The sequence below is a fragment of the Danio rerio genome, chromosome 20, assembly GCF_052040795.2.
Source record: "Danio rerio strain M-AB ecotype USA chromosome 20, GRCz13ab, whole genome shotgun sequence".
NCBI lineage: Eukaryota > Metazoa > Chordata > Actinopteri > Cypriniformes > Danionidae > Danio > Danio rerio.
The window spans coordinates 44,612,390-44,629,441 of NC_141040.1; the positions used below are offsets into that span (position 1 = coordinate 44,612,390).

At 33.0% G+C, this 17,052-nt stretch overlaps 3 protein-coding genes and 1 long non-coding RNA gene across 12 annotated transcripts in view; 1 reads left to right on the top strand and 3 right to left on the bottom strand.

Moving 5' to 3' along the window:
• smpdl3a (sphingomyelin phosphodiesterase acid like 3A) overlaps positions 1–7,392 on the bottom strand; it is a 42,344-nt gene extending 34,952 nt beyond the window's left edge. For 6 of the 9 annotated variants that reach the window (XR_015517616.1, XR_015517614.1, XR_015517613.1 and 3 more), the window contains exons 1-6: positions 7,161–7,392; positions 5,068–5,281; positions 4,643–4,787; positions 2,815–2,911; positions 473–636; positions 99–279 (exon numbers count right to left, since the gene is read on the bottom strand). Coding sequence is in view for 5 of the 9 variants with exons in the window: in XM_087296787.1 (XP_087152913.1) it covers positions 99–279; positions 473–636; positions 2,815–2,911; positions 4,643–4,787; positions 5,068–5,281; positions 7,161–7,257 (898 nt within the window). In the remaining 4 variants the exon portion in view is untranslated. 9 annotated transcript variants of the gene reach the window in all.
• The window catches only part of LOC147839429 (uncharacterized), a 382,751-nt gene that overhangs the window by 22,498 nt on the left and 343,201 nt on the right, over positions 1–17,052 (top strand). The window lies entirely within an intron of this gene.
• Positions 9,088–10,559, bottom strand: fabp7b (fatty acid binding protein 7, brain, b). The gene is given in 4 exon segments (NM_214807.1): positions 9,088–9,342; positions 9,437–9,538; positions 9,642–9,814; positions 10,427–10,559. Coding segments are annotated over 4 exon segments (399 nt in total). The 5' UTR covers positions 10,500–10,559; the 3' UTR covers positions 9,088–9,291.
• pkib (protein kinase (cAMP-dependent, catalytic) inhibitor beta) overlaps positions 11,778–17,052 on the bottom strand; it is a 63,471-nt gene continuing 58,196 nt past the window's right edge. The window contains 1 exon segment of the mRNA NM_001122945.2: positions 11,778–12,882. Coding sequence (NP_001116417.1) covers positions 12,797–12,882 — 86 coding nt within the window. The 3' untranslated portion in view covers positions 11,778–12,796.

The window sequence follows — 17,052 nt, forward strand, 5'->3', positions numbered from 1 at the left end:
AGTTATTTGTTTTTTCGATGCCCTTAACAGTGACTCACACACCCTAAACCAAAAATTCTATTGAATTTTCATTAATGCACTGAAGTGAATTACATTACCTTGCTGATCCAAAAGAACCATTATACTGTCCCGATGAGTGTGCCCATAAAACTGACCCTCCACCACCTCACTGTAGTTGCGAAATATTTTGACCAGTTGTTCATTGTAGTTTTCTCGCATGGCTGTCGTATTTTTAGCAAAGGGTAGGTAACCGATGGGGACGTGCGCGATCACATAGACCTTCAAGAAAAGCATGACAGGGAAATTAATCCCAGCAGTCACTCACACAATGCTGATGTCACTTACATGCACACATCATCACTATGTGACTATTCATTTACAAGCTTATAATAAAATGGCCCCGTATGATCAGTGCAGAGGACTCTTACTGAAATGAAAGTGCATTGTTAAAGCAGGCAGGATATATATTTACCTTCTCCATGTTTTGTCTTGACAGCTCAAGTGTTTCCTGCAGCCACTGGAACTGCCCTGCAGGGTCGCTCATATTTACAGTCACTTCATTAGGACTGTAGTACAGGTTTGTGTTGAGACTCAGCAGACGCAGACCAGGTTTGATAACAAGAGAGTAAAAGCCTCCTTCAAACACAGAAGTGACAAACAAAGGGCATTAGCTTAATGTATTTTTAATAAAAGGTTTCTGTTTGGTGCAATCAATTAATTAAATCAATCAAAGTGATGAAAACAGAACCTAGATGAACAGAGATTTGGCATCATCATGTAGTTTGCATCATAATATTAAATGTGAAATAATAAATGCATAAATAACTCAATAATAATAATGTAAGTTTACAATAAAGAGGTGTGAAAAAGTGTTTGCCCCCTAGAGATATCTTACTTTTTTGCATGTTTGTCAAACTTAACTGTTTCAGATTATCAAACTCTATATTAATCAAAGACAAAACAAGTAAACAGTTTTCAAATTGAGGTTTTTATTATTAACGGAAAACAAAATCCAAAACTATATAGCCCTGTGTGAAAAAAGCATTTACCTCCCCTGTTACTTAAAACATAACTTTGGTTCAACTGAGTTCAATTAATCTAGCCACATCCAGGCCTGATTACTGCCATACCAGTTCGCAATCAAGAAATCACTTAAATAGGACCTGTTTGACAAAGTGAGGAAGACCAAAAGATCCTCAAAAGCTAGACATCATGCTGAGATCCAAAGAAATTTAAAAACAAATGAGAAAAAAATAAAATATAAATGTTATGTAATCATTGCTAATATATGCTTTTGGACTGGAGGCAATTACAATGAGAGCCCTTTTCCAAAACATAAAACAATGGAGAATCTTCCCAGAGTTGCTGACCAACCAAAAATTACTCCAAGAGCGCATCTACTACGCACCCAAGAAGTCATCCAAAAGACCCCAAATTCAAAAAAACATCAAACAACATCCAAAGAACTGTAGGCCTCACTTGCATCAATTAAAGTGAGTGTTCATGACTCCACCATAAAAAGAGACTAAGAAAAAATGGTAAAGTTTAAAGATGAAAACCACAGCCAAGCAAAAAAAACATAAAGGCTTGTCTCAGTTTTGCCAGAAAACATCTTGATGATCCCCAAGACTTTTGGGAAAATGCTCTGTGGACTAATGAGACAAAAGTTTAACTTTTTAGAAGGTGTGTATGCGTGTATGTCCCATTATGGCATAAAAGTGACACCGCATTTCAGAAAAAGAACATCGTAACCTATATTATTTCAAATTAAGTTTGAAGATCTGAAACATTAAAGTGTGACAAACATATAAAAAGAAATCAATAAAGGGGCAAACACTTATTCACGCCACTGTAATACTAGCTGTATAAAATTTGCTAACCTAATAATACTTCATTTCCCAGAGATGGGTTGCAGCTGGAAAGGCATTCGCTGCATAAAACATGTGCTGGTACGTTGGCGGTTTAGGTGGCGACCCCAGATTAATAAAGAGACTAAGCCGAAAAGAAAATGAATGAATGAATAATACTTCAAATTGATATTAAATACAATGCCAAAACGTCAGTATATGCCAACAAACAAACAATGAATGACTTAATGAATGTATTTGATTAATTAATTAATTTATTTTACACACATATACACTCACCAGCCACTTTATTATGGAACACCTAACTAGTACCAGGTTTCACCTTCAGAACTCCCTTAATCCTCTGTGGCAAGGCATTTGTGCCCACAGAACTGCCACTCACTGGATATTTTCTCTTTTTCCAACCACTTTCTGTAAACCCTTGAGAGGGCTGTGCGTGAAAATTCCAGTAGATAAGCAGTTTCTGAAATACTCAGAAAAGCCCGTCTGACACCAACAACCATGCCATGTTCATAGCTACTTAAATCACCTTTTTTCTTCATTCTGAAGCTTTGACCTGCAGGTTTGACCTGCAGCAGATCGTCTTGACCATGTCCACGTGCCTAAATGCATTGAGATGCTTCTTTGTGATTGGCTGATTAGATATTTGGACAGGTGTACCTAATAAAGTGGCCGGTGTGTGTGTGTGTGTGTGTGTGTGTGTGTATATAGATACATATGAACACATGAAAAGTTAACTAAACCTGAAACATAACCCTACCCCAAAAGTTACTTCAAAATTAGCAACCGAATGCGAACCGAAGAGGTTATCCACTTACATTTCCTTGCACAGTAACCATGGTTAAAACTCTGTATTGACCAATCAGCATCTGTTGCTTCAAATCAATCAAGTTATTTATGTTTACATATGTACTGTAGGCAGTATGTCTTCCTTATCAAGGATTACCTTTTTGCAAAGTAGCCACAGCTGCTGGGTTCAACCATGGGGACCAGAGTTTGGCAACAGCATCATAAATCGCATTCTCAGATGTTGGAAACTGATCCTAAAAAAATTTAAAGCACGATAAAGATGAGATCACAACATAAATATTAGGAATTTTCAGAACAGCAATATACACTGACCAAATAGCAAATTGAGACGTTAACATGAAGACATGCTGTTTCTTCTTCTGCATGTCATAATGCAAAACACTCACTATTGACCCTAAACCTTAAGCAAATTTTTATAACTCTTATTTTCTTATTTCATGTGCTATGGTTTTAGTTACTATACTTTCAAAATCATTCTCTATAAATCCACTGATTTTTTATTTTACAAAATTCTGAGCAGAAATACAGTAGCAAAAAAAATTGATTCTGTCTGGCTCTGGAAATAACAAATAAATCAATGCTATCGATGTTGACTATGTCATGTGACAATGTTTGAAAAGTTATTCATTGCCTAACTGTTTTTGTGCATTAACTTGTTTTTAATATAAAAACAAAATACAAGTAAGCTTTTAATGTTCAAATATTGATTAGAGCTGTCAAGTGTTAATGGCATCCAAGATAAAAGTTTGCATTTTCATATATGCATAAATACACACAAACGTACTGTACATAAAATGCAAAAATATACAAAAGAAATAGATTTACATATAAATGTATATATAACTTGTATATTTATATAATTGTTTGGAAAAACAACTGAACAAATCATCATAGAACAGGTATAGTAAGTTGATCTCTCTATTTTGTCTTTTGTTGTGCTGTATTTATACCACAGTAATCTGGTAGTGTTTGCTTTGCTTTGGCTTTTTTTTTGGGTAAATAATGTAATAATCCCAATTGCAACAGAAAAATACTGGGAAAACTCTGAAGACTGATGGCATTTCATGCCGTTCAGCTTTATAATCTTAAAATTTGAGCAAAATGTGAGCACTTCAGACATTACTCTAGAGAAACATTCAAACACTAGCTCTAAAGTGACATTGGTGAAGAAGCAACAGTTTCTGCTGTTCTAAAGGTCAGCTGCAGATGTGAATAAACAGCGGAAGAAAGTAGTTCCTCGTACAAAAATATTTTTGAGGCTCTCCGTGTTTGATTTTTTTTTTTAATACATTTTTATGCATATATACTGTTGTATAAACGCAACATTACACTCATAGCAGAGCGATATGACTGTATATCAGCACTGCTGGGGCACTAAGACATTCGGCCTGCTGCCTCGAGCCAACACCTGCTTTGCCGATATACAGCCATATCGCACTGCTACTCGTGCTACTGCTACTATACTGCTATCTATCTATCTATCTATCTATCTATCTATCTATCTATCTATCTATCTATCTATCTATCTATCTATCTATCTATCTATCTATCTATCTATCTATCTATCTATCTATCTATCTATCTATCTACCTATCTATCTACCTATCTATCTATATATATATCTATATATATATATCTATATATATATATATATATATATATATAAACAAACAAACAAACATTTTATACAATATAGTAATTTATAAACAATAATATAAACTGTACGTTTGTAATTACAAACTTTTATTTTGGATGTGATTATTGTCAATTATTTGTCATTTGACAACACTAATATTACAATAAGCTACTTATATAACTAACTAACTAACTTATACTAAACATTTTCATAAACAAGTGGTGTACAAACACTCCATTTAAACTACCAAAAACACCCTCCCCTTATCTCACCCCAGAACTATTGAATTCCTAGTGAAGTACTCCAGTTGTCCTTGGATCTGAAATACCTGTGGCCAGTAGTCGTGGTTGCCCAGGGCAGGATAAACAGGAATCTTTGGGAAGAACTGCTGTATGGTGCGGGTCATATTAGCAATCACATTGATCACTACATCAGTGGACAGCTCTTCTTTAGGGACGTGGGGAGGGCTGTCCCTGCAACAGTTCAAGAAAAGTATAGTATTGTTATGCCACGTAACAAATTGAAAATAATAATACATTTTATTTATAATGCTCATTTCTAAAACCTAAAGCACGAGAGAATGAGAGAAAATCAAACATGCATTAAAATACAAGGACTCAACATAGACAAAAATTAAAAATAAACACATTAGAATGATCAACAATCTAAACATGCATTTTTATTAATACCAATAGCAATCATTTTAAAGATCACTCAGAACTGATGCAAGTCAAACTCAAGATTGCTTCATACCCGGTCCATATAATGAACTCAGGCTGCAGGTCCACTTGCTTCATGTAACTGAACGCTGAGAGAATAAGCTGGTATGGAGAATCACAGAGGAAATCTCCAAACACTCCCGGGTCCAATGCTGGAACACCCTTGGAGGAAAAACACACTTTGGTATGGTCTTCTGTCACATGGTAGGTCGGATCCAAGTGCAGGTCTGAGATATGCCAGAATTTAGCTGGAATTTACAATAATTGTGTTAGAAGCTACATTAAAAATATGTCAAATACCTTCCTTTAAATATTGCCTGAACACTAAAATCAGTTTTTAATGATTGGCATGTAGTCTTGATTTCCTCAGGCAAAAAAATAATACTTTTGTCTTTGTGTTTTGACCCAAATAATCTTTTAACTGTTTATTTATGTATAGTTGAAGAGCTGATTAATGCAGAAACATGTTTTTCAACACATTTTTAAACATGATCGCTTTAATAAATAATTTCTAATAACTGATATATATATATATATATATTTTTTTTTTTTTTTTTTTTTTTTGTTATTTTGCAAGATACTAATATTCAGCTTAAATTGCAAGCTTAAATGGAATAACTAGATTGGCAAGTTAGGTTATTATTAAAGTTATTGGACAACAGTGGTTTGTTTTATTATTATGCAATATTATAATATATTATAAAAAAATATATAATTTCTTAAAGTGAATAATACTATATTTTTTTTAATTAATACGATCAATTTAATAACATTTTCTCCAAACCATATATATATATATATATATATATATATATATATATATATATATATATATATATATATATATATATATAAATATATATATATATAAATATATATTATAGGAAATACAGTGAAAAAAAAATCTTGTTTATAAAATAGTACTTTCACATGAGGGCTAATAATTTGCCTTCAACTTTATTTGTTGTATTTTATTACTTTTCAAACATTCTTTAAATAAAAGGAGTTTTTGAAAATCACAAGATGTTTGTAGAGTAAAATAACATCCTATGTCAAAACATCAAGAGAAATTTCTCTATTCAGGACCCTTTAAGGACCAGGCTAATTCAATACCTCGGTTAAATATTAAATGACATTTAATCTTTCTGTAAACTACAGATAATCTAATTTGGCTTCACTAGAACCATTTCAGTATAATTGCACACTTGGCTTTATATGCACAGCCTAATGTAATTTAAGTTTATCTTTCAGACCGATTTCTCTGACTGTCAATACAGTTTATTAAATTTGAGTAAATTAATTTTAACGACAGTTCTTTTTTACATTATACAAAACACTTTATCGATCTTTACATTATATTTATGAAATACTCTAAAGTTATACAGTAATGTACACTGAAACTAATTTTTGTAAGTATTTAAAAGTTTGAGGCTTTGGAACTCTTATACTAGTTCATAAAACATAAAGAAGTATTTGATATTTAACAACAACAACAAAACCAGTTACCAGTTTGTGACCAGTTACCTCTTAATAGATCTTAATAAAATATGCTAGTTAACTTGAACATTTTGTTGTTGTTGTTAAAAATACTTCTTTACGTTTAATTAACTAATATAAGAGTTAAAAAGCCTCAAATTTTTAAATATATAAGAATCTACAGCTATTTATGACAGAAATAAAAAGGTATTCAATATCAAAGAACAAACTTCTGCATAAAACCAGCTTCAGGAGGTAATATGATACACCTGAAACAGCTGAAACAAAGTACACCTGGACAACATAGGCTCATTAAGACGAATTACAGTAGATATGCAAGAATATACGGCTATTTATGAAAGAAACAAGTACATTATGTCACAGAACAAACATCACCATAAAACCAGCTTTAGAAGGAGATGATGCACCTGAAACACCTGAAACAAACTAAACCTGGACAACAATTGGCTCTATAAGATTAATTACTGTTACTATGTAATAATCTACGCCTATATACGACAGAAACTAAAAGGTATACTATATCAAGAACAAAATATTATATATAAAGAACAAACTTCAGCATAAAACCAGGTTCAGGAGGAGACATAACGTAAACCCCTGAAACAGCTGATGAGGTTCTGAAACACTTACATGCGGTCTGCAGGTGTTTGAATACATTAACTGGCGCAGAAGAAACCTGCAAGTTAAAAACATGACAGAACAAAAATAACAGAACGAGTAAAGCCATTACTGAGCATTTAAGTTGGGTACTGTTATAAACTCTTGTTGTGTAAACCAAAACAGGAAAAACAGCGGATCTCACGTGACTGCTGGTTTGCGCAACCTTCTGCGGTCACGCGCACTGATTGGAAATTACAAATCTAAAGCCTGTCATAATCATAGACGTTTAATAGAAATCTTTCTAATTTTATTAATAAGTAATAAAAATATTTTTAATAATAGAAACAATTAATAATTGAGTTTTTTTAAATAGAACATTTTTTGATACATCTATGATATCATTCACACACCTTAAACCTTAGTTTGGTTTTTCTATGTAGTTTAGTTTAGTGAAATGTCGATTTTTAATGTTACAGATATAGGTAATATATATTTTAGAAGAGCATTAAGTGCAACACAACATTTTATTGTATTATTGATTTATTGTGAATTATTCCTGGAGATGTTGCAGCCCTCAAGCTATAATTTTTCCATTGCTAAAATGGGTAAGTACATGTTTTAATGTTGAGCAAGCATCAATTTTGAGGAGTATTTTTGAGGAGTAGAAGCAGGAGAGGCATCAAATGCCAAAGTACAAAATCTTCATCATAGGAGGAATGGCACCAAAGCAAGACCATCTTTTGAAGCAACTGCACTTGCTGGACAGTCTCTATACAGCACACAACTCTATATTCTGTTCCATCAACACATGATTTTTTGCACGCACAATTATAACTGTACTTTGTTCCGTTTCTTCATTATTTCTGATTCTTGTTTTATTTCAATAAAAGTGTCTGGAATTTAAAATGGAATAAAACTAAAGCACTTAAGTATTTTTAAAACTGTATGTTATTTATTTACACAGCCGTAATTATAAAATTAATAGTAGCAATAACACCAGAATGGATAAAATAACATTTAATCAAAATATACAAATACAATGCATTGGGTTACAGTTTTTTTTTTTTTTTTTTTTTGTCTTGTACTCAGATACCTCACTCAATGCAGTGATGTTTAACTTTACTGTAGTTTTCAAATGGCTGTGCAAATAATATATAGTGCTGTCTTGAGCATTTTCAGGAAGTGTCACCAAAATCTGACTTTATTGCAATGGAAAAAGTGAACAGAGTAAGCTGTCATTATGAAAACATTTGATGATACTGACACTTTGATTGACATGAATACTTGCTTTTGAGGAATGAGCTCTCCATTTTGAGCAAGGGACACGCTTTTGCAAGTTATCAACTAGGTTATGCAGTTTTTACTAATTGTTTTGAGAAATGCATTAACTGCAAATGTAATTAGCAGTTAGCAATAATTGTTAACAAACAAACATTACAGAAAATGCACCATAGTGACTGAGAAAAACTGTAAAATAATCCATAGTTGGGAAGGTGCTATAATAACCTATAATTAGGTTATATGTTGAGGTATATTTAACCCAACTATTTTTACAGAGTAGGTTAATTGGAAAACCGAATCGTATTTAAAGGTATACAGTTGAAGACAAAATTATTAGCCCTCCTTTAAATTCTTTTCCTTTTTAAATATTAAAAAAATAAATAAACAAGGGGGGGCTTATAATTCTGATTTCAACTGTATGTGTCTAGATAGATAGATAGATAGATAGATAGATAGATAGATAGATAGATAGATAGATAGATAGATAGATAGATAGATAGATAGATAGATAGATAGATAGATAGATAGATAGATAGATAGATAGATAGATAGATACTGTAGATAGATAGATAGATCTTACAAGTGTAAAAAGGGATTATCCAGCATCAAAACGATTAAAGTTTAAACAGGGCTCAATTTCGATCCATGAATGAACACTCAAGTCATAATTTCTTTTGGTTCTTTATTATACAAACTAGCAGACTATATGTAGCTATTGTACAAATAAAAAATAATAATAATTAAAAAACAAAAATATTTAAAGTCCATTCTTTCAATGAGTTGGATGAATAAAGTTCAAGGTTTTGCTTTCAGAGCACATCATGACTGTCTGTTTCTGGCCAGAAAGAAGAACAGCGACACCTGATAGTATTCCCAAAGCCTATGCTTTTTCATAGGTGCGAAGAGCCTCCACGTCCCCAAAGGTGAGTTTCTAAATCGAAGTTGAAATCAGAAAGACATTGAATGCAGTACAGATCTACAAGGACGCTTGAAGAATCTTTTGAAAATACAGTTAAGACTCTCACCATCACCATCTTCCCGTCCTTGATCTCTCGGATAAAAGTGGTCTCTTTCCCATCCCACTTTTGCACATGGACGAGCTGGTTTCCTTTGAGCAGCACAGTGGACTGATAAAAAAATAATAATAACAACCTATTTTGTATTCATCTTCGTCTCGAATGGGAATGCAGTGTAAAATAGGTATATGAAGTTGTTCTTTTCCAAGCCTACTTTGCACTGTCGGTCATCAGCAGTGGTTTCCTCAAACTCTTCACCCAGTGTGAATGAGATCTCGGTGTTCTTGAAGGTACTCTGTGTTTTTATGACCACCTTTTCTCCCTCCTTCGAGATGACGAGCGTCGGTTTGGTCACATTTCCAACTTGTCTTGTTGCAAACCCAATACCTTACAAACAATATAACAGCCATTTATATATGTCGGTTTTTATAATACACTTAAGCATGAATACGAATAAATTTTTTAGAAATAATTAACTGTTAATACAATTTGTAAATGATGTCTAGGCTAAATATCCTTAAACGTTTTAAAATAAGTTCATTTAAAAATGGGTTATAAATGAATTATTGGTCACACTTTACAATAAGGTTTCATTAGTTTAAGTTATTTAACGTAATTATTTAATTAATACATTTATTTAATGTACTAAAATAACTAATTATGAACAATATTTATTAATCATTTATCAATGATAATGCAACATTATTACATTATGGATCTGTTATAATGTATCGTGAGTTAACATAAACAAACAATGATCAAGTGTAATAAGCTTAACATGAACTGATACTGTAATAAATGTGGTGCTCATTGTTTGTTAGTAAATGGACTAATAATAACTATAACCTTATTGTGAAGTGTTACCGACTAACTACATATTATTTACACCCTAACTATTGTGAACATCATTAACGTTAATAATATTTAACAAATACTGTAAAACACTGTAAGTGTTTTCTGAATAATTTGAATTCTGCATGATATTATGGTAAAACTTACCTAGGGATTTCATATACTCATCAAAGTTGTCACTGCTGACCAGCTTCCACGTGCCACAAAAAGCATCCACCATTTTCTGAATCAAAACTGTGATAAACAAACTTACTGTATAATGCCTTGTAAAAATGTAGCTGCATTTTCGCTTTGCGAATAGTCTTAAATAGTTTGTCTAAGGAGTGGGAGGGACCAGCGTTCCAATTGGCTGTCAGTCCAAGAAACATTTGAAGAAATTTTTAATTGTGTGTGTGTGTGTGTGTGTGTGTGTGTGTGTGTGTGTGTGTGTGTGTGTGTGTGTTGCGGGGGGAGGGGGGATGGGGACACTGATATTTATGCTCTAATTTATGCAATATAAATAAATCCAAATGCTTTGATTATCTCCACACTGTAAAACATTATTGCTGAACTAAAATGATTAAGTCATCTGAACTTACAATCAAACTAAGTAAAAATATTACATAGTATATAAGGATATACGCTCTAAAAAAATTGCTTTATTTTTTAAGCTGAATCAAATTAGTCAAGACAAGAAACACTACGGACAATTTAGCTTACCCAATTCATCTATAGCGCATGCCTTTGCACTGTGGGGGAAACCGGAGCACCTGGAGAAAACCCACACGAACACAGGGAGAACATGCAAACTCCACACAGAAGTGTGAGACTTTGTCACAGACTTTGTAATTTTTTTTTCTTTACAATGCAATAAAAGTACATACAGTTGAAGTTGAAGAATTATGATTGAATTATTAGCCCCCTGTTTATTTTTTACGTCAATTTTTGTTGAACGGAAAACTTTTCTAAATATAACAGTTTTAATAACTCATTTCTAAAAACTGATTTATTTTGTCTTTGCCATGATGACAGTACATAATATTTAACTAGATATTTTTCGTTATTGTATAACGATGGTTTGTTTCGGAGACTATCGAAGAAAAAAATTACCTTAAAAGGGCTAATAATTTTGACCTTAAGATGTTTTTAAAAAAACTAAAAATGCTTTCATTTTAGCCGAAGTTAATAAAAAAAAAAAAAGACTTTCTCCAGAAGAAAAAAATATTATCAGACATACTATGAAAATTGCCTTGCTCTTTTAAACATCATTTGAGAAATATTGAAAAAAGTAAACAAAATGGGGGGCTAATAATTCCGCCTTCAACTGTCAATTATTAATAAATACAGCTAACTTATTTAGCTTTTTTGTAATAATATTATTATGGTTTTTTTATACTATTAAAAATCAACTGGAACAGTTTTGTGGCTTTAAATGTTAAAAAAGGTACCCCTGGTGTCCTCTGCTGGTTACATAAATCATCACCACCTCCAAAAAAAAAAAAAAAATTAAGGCTACAAATACTAAGCACAGATTTATTGTAATTATTAAACACAGCATGACTGTTTTTTATATGTTGCTTATAACAGACTTAATGACACAAGATTCATGGCCTTGTAAAAAAAATATACAATTAAATTAAATGCATTTCTCTGATAAAAGCAAGATGAAAAAAAAGAGGAATGAAAGAGGAACACGTCTCCACAATCATATTTTTCCACTGCCACCAACAACAGCAAAGAAATATCTGAGACTAGCACTTAAAAACCATGTCCGAATGACCACAAGATGTTTTGCGGCGATACATCCGACAACTAACAATCCAATTTCAGCTCACACAGGGCAACACTGACAGCGTTTACGCACACAACAAAAGGCTTTTTAAACATACTAGCAAATATAATGTACAATTCTGTATATTTACAAGAAGAAAATATCATATTTCATGTAGTTCAGCACTGTTATTCTTTTCCTCTAGAACGTTAACAATGCATATCTTTACAATACAAAACACAGAGGATGTAGTGTTGTTGTACAAGGACAGACGGATTTATCGTAAGATTAAAAAACGCCACCAAATGGAATGTATTTACTGTTTTTGTTTGTTGTTTTTTTTTGTGCAAAAAGAGACTTTTTTTTCGCCACAACATGTCAACATTCAGAGAAAATGCAAAAAGGGGCAGTCCTAAAAACAAATGAAATGAATGTTCTTTTAAAATGGGAAAGCAGGTCACATCTGTTTTCATAAGACACACAAAACAGCTGGGTTGTTTTGAAAATCATGAGTCTGGTGAGTCTTTGGAAAGAAGTTGTAGAGGTACAAAATGAAATGAACAATCGTTGCTATTTGGGGGAAAAAAACGCAACTTCGGGTGGATTCCTGTTATGGGAATGAGCTGTTTTTCCCGCTGGGCCATGTCTGAATGCCAATCCTCGGTGGTCTTGATGTTGCATAGCACAGACTGTAACAGTTGTTTGGTCAATGGGACAAGAATAGAGGCAGATCGTGAGGTCAGATCGCGTCGGGACATGCTGTCGACTTATGAACCCTCTGTCTTTGCCCCCTCTGTGGATTCTTTGGGTGGGTCGGTTGAGGATGAGCTCTCTCCACCCTGTTCACCATCATCTGCACACAAACAAACACTATTAAAGGCATAGTTCACCCAAAAGGGTACATTCTATCAATGTTTACTAATCCTACTTGCTTCAGATTCAGAAGATATTTTGTAAAATGTAACCTGTAACCATTGACTTCTATAGTATTTGATTTTCGTACTATGGAAGTCAAGTTACTCAAGTTAGTCATTCATTCATTCATTTTCTTTTTGGCTTAGTCCCTTTATTAATCTGGGGTTGCCACAGAGGAATGAACCGCTAACTTATCCAGCATATAATTTACGCAGCGGATATCCTTCCAGCTGCAACCCATCACTGGGAAACACCCATACACACTCATACTATGGCCAATTTCGCCTACCCAATCCACCTACAGCACTACAGTTTTTGGAGCACCTGGAGGAAACCCACACCAACATGGAGAGAACATGCAAACTCCACACAGAAATGGCAACTGGCCCAGATGAGGCTTGAACCAGCGACCTTCTTGCTGTGAGGCGATCGTGCTACCCACTGCGCCACCGCACAGCCTCAAGTTAGTCAGCTTTCTTCAAAATTTCTTCTTTTGTGTTTAACAGAAGACAGAAACTCATAAAGGTGTGAATTTTAGAATATTGAATTTGATGTTCTGAATTTCCTCATTCTGAATTTTAAAATTTTATTTTTACAAACTGGATATCAGCAGTGAATTTTGAACACAAAATAATCAGTTTGAAAATACGTCTATAAAAAAATCAGCCTTGAAAAATTTCTTTAATATTCAATTTCAGATATTAAATATTCATGAAATTCAAATAAAGAAATTCAATTTCAAATGAAGAAATTCAAATTAAAAACTATTTATCGGCATTTAAAAATTCAGATTTATTTAATTACAATTTGAATGAACACAATTAAAATTCAGATTGTTTTGGCATATCATTAGCTCCATAGAGCATCCGGAGGAAACCCACGCAAACATGGAGAGAACATGCAAACTCCTCATAGAAATGCTAACTGGCATATATATATATATATATATATATATATATATATATATATATATATATATATATATATATATATATATATATATATATATATATATATATATATATGTGTGTGTGTGTGTGTGTGTGTGTGTGTGTGTGTGTGTTATTCAGAGTATTTAAAATATGAGAACAACAATAACCCATTTTGCTTTGTCAGTTGGTCAAATGACATGGAAAAACCAATGTCCTATGCGACTGCTATCATCAAAGATGTTAGCTGCTAAAAATGTTACATTTTTAATGCACATCATTTGGCTTTAGCATATGTGAGAAATATAGCACCAATTCTGCACAAATCATTTTAAAAGAAAAGCGTTACAATGTTTTGTTCTCTGAACCCAATATGGTGCGTCAAAAACAAATAGAAACATCCCTTTTCCAATATGAAAACTCTATAAATGCATAAAATATCATCTAAAGTAGATTCACTTTCTACTATTAACTGTATCTTTTGTCTAGCCAACATCAAACTATATTTAAATGTAGAAAATATTATTTAAAATAGTTTAAAAATTTCAATCATTTAAAAATAAAATAATTTAAAAAGTAATAACATCAAATTCTTAACATTCTTTCCATTTTACTGATGTTATTATTATTATTTGTATGTATGTAAAAATTAATTCATATTTTTTTCCTCTTCCACAAAGTCCTTAGCAGTTCCAGATACCATTTTAAATATAAATCACTGGTACGTTAAATATATGATTCTTTTATTAGGAATTTGTGATCTTTTTGGTGCTTGATAGCTTTAATCACCTTCCAGTTTCATTATAATTTAGAGGATGACCTCACTACCTCACCCTATGAAATGAAAAAAATCTAAAGTTCATTTTCAATCATAATGATCACCACTAGAGGGCAGAAAAAGTCGTTCATTATTTAAACAGGACCCAAATTCAGCATGTTTCCCATAGCAAAAAAATGACACGAAAATGGGCAAATGTTTCTATTTATGGGTTAACTATCCCTTTAAGACCCCGACTCACAAACCAGAGTCTCTGTTTATTATTTAAAACAGGATAAATTATGTATGATGTGGAATAGGCAGTACATTCTTCAGTGTACTGCTGAGAATCTCCAGCGTCATCACAAACCGCTCATAAAAGATCATTTGCAGGGATCATGTGTGATGCCTTTGAGCTTTATGGGGAACACACAGCAAATCAACAGTGTTTGACTGCAGGCAATTACTGAAGCGCAGGACGCCTCGGTCATGATCAAACACTCCCAAGAAGGCTTTTGAAATCATATTTATCAGAAGTGTGTGCTTTGAATCAAGGTCAGTGCTTAAAGGCATAGTTCACCCAAAAATGAAAATTCGGGTATCATTTACTAATGGCCAAAGTCAAGGTTTAAAAATGAGTGGGATCTAATGATAAATGTTTAGTTTTAGTATAGCTAACTATTCAGCCTAATGAAACTGCATAGCCTTTTGATATGCTTGAATATTGACAGTCTGTTTAATTTATTTTTATTCTCTTCATCTTTGTTAATGTATTTGTTTATATCTATGTAATGTTTTAATCTTTGTAAATTGTTTTGCACGGGGGTTTTAACAGCATTTGACATTGATATTTCGTACAGATACTGTAATATCTCAATGATCATTGCTTTTCTCTTTTAATAAACCGTCCATATACTTTTTTTGTTTGAGGCCTGTCAATTAAAGTCTGTGAAGTGTTGCCAGATTTTGCTATGAAAAACAAACGAACAAAATATCACAAAAAAAAAAAAGCTCATAACTTGTATTTTGCCAATTGGATGGTTATAATATAATGTGATGGTTACAATAACTTGATCTGGTAACATGGCGGAGAAAAGGCTTACAGGCTGTTCACACTGAGACTGACAACTTTACATATAAATATAATGCTGAACTAAATATAAAGCAAACAACGTTCTCTTAATCTTTTTGCAATACCTGATATGTTTCTAGCACACCTGACCAGTGAGTCCAGCTTGTGTAATCCATATAATCAGTGAATGTAGTGATCTCGTAACAGTGAAATAAAAACAACACAAATTATTTTCCCCCAGCATTTTTAAAGGAGGTAACACAACATACCTGTCAACATTGGCATGTGAAATGAGGGATATCCCCATCATAATAAGGCACTTATTTGGAGGGCATATAAAGGACTTATTATAAGGGATATATTTGGATTTTTTGTTTGATTACATTAAATAACAGAGGTGTCACTTCTAACATTAAAAAAAAGCATTCGATTGCTTTCCTAACTGTTTATGCTCATTTAGGACAAAATTAGTTGTGTTTGAAAAAAACCCACCCAGATCGACATCTTTAGATGTTATTACTATTAATTATGTGCATAAGTCGGTTCAAGCACGAACCCAAAACCCAGAGTGTCCACTTTTGCTCTGCCTCAAATTGCGTGTGAAGAATCCATTTCGGAAACAGCATCTATTTATTACTATGAAGCGCATCAGCTGACAGTCACGCACCACTACATGACTGATTTGAGGATTGCTTAGGAGGGGTGACGACACCTGTAATGAAAAGGAAAGGAATCCCGCCGTTTTTATATTTATTTCAAAGTGTTTTCATGCCTGAATAAAACAAAAGCACAGAACAGTCTCACATTTAAGAGCAAGGGGCGTCCCCTGGTGGTTTGGCGGTATGGGTTGTGTATAGGGAGGATCAACTCTTTAATGTGTATTGCCATCCTTCAGAGAAAGACTAAAAATACGGGTGAAATATGGAAAAATACCTTTACGGGATGATAGCGGGATAGAACTGTAAAACACAGCAGAATCCCGGGAAAAAGGGAGGGTTGACAGGTATGTAACACACAGATGCCAAAACTATACTGTATACCTGAGGTACATTTATTAATATATTTCAATTTGCTAGCCTGGCTTACTTCTGTGTAAATTTCTTTATCATTCCCTCCCATAGTACTGTTTTCAAGACAGTCATTATCTTTAAATAATATTTGAGCAGAGGGCTTAATATTAAGTGTGCTTTTCCACAATGTAATGTAGCCTGTAGTGTTATTTGTGTGAGCTCTTTATATTTCAATGGATTCTGACTGGCTATCAGTGTTTTATCATTACTTGTTGAACACGAAACCTTTTGAAAGTAATCTATTCTCTGCATCTTTATCGTTATAGCTGTTGTCTAAACT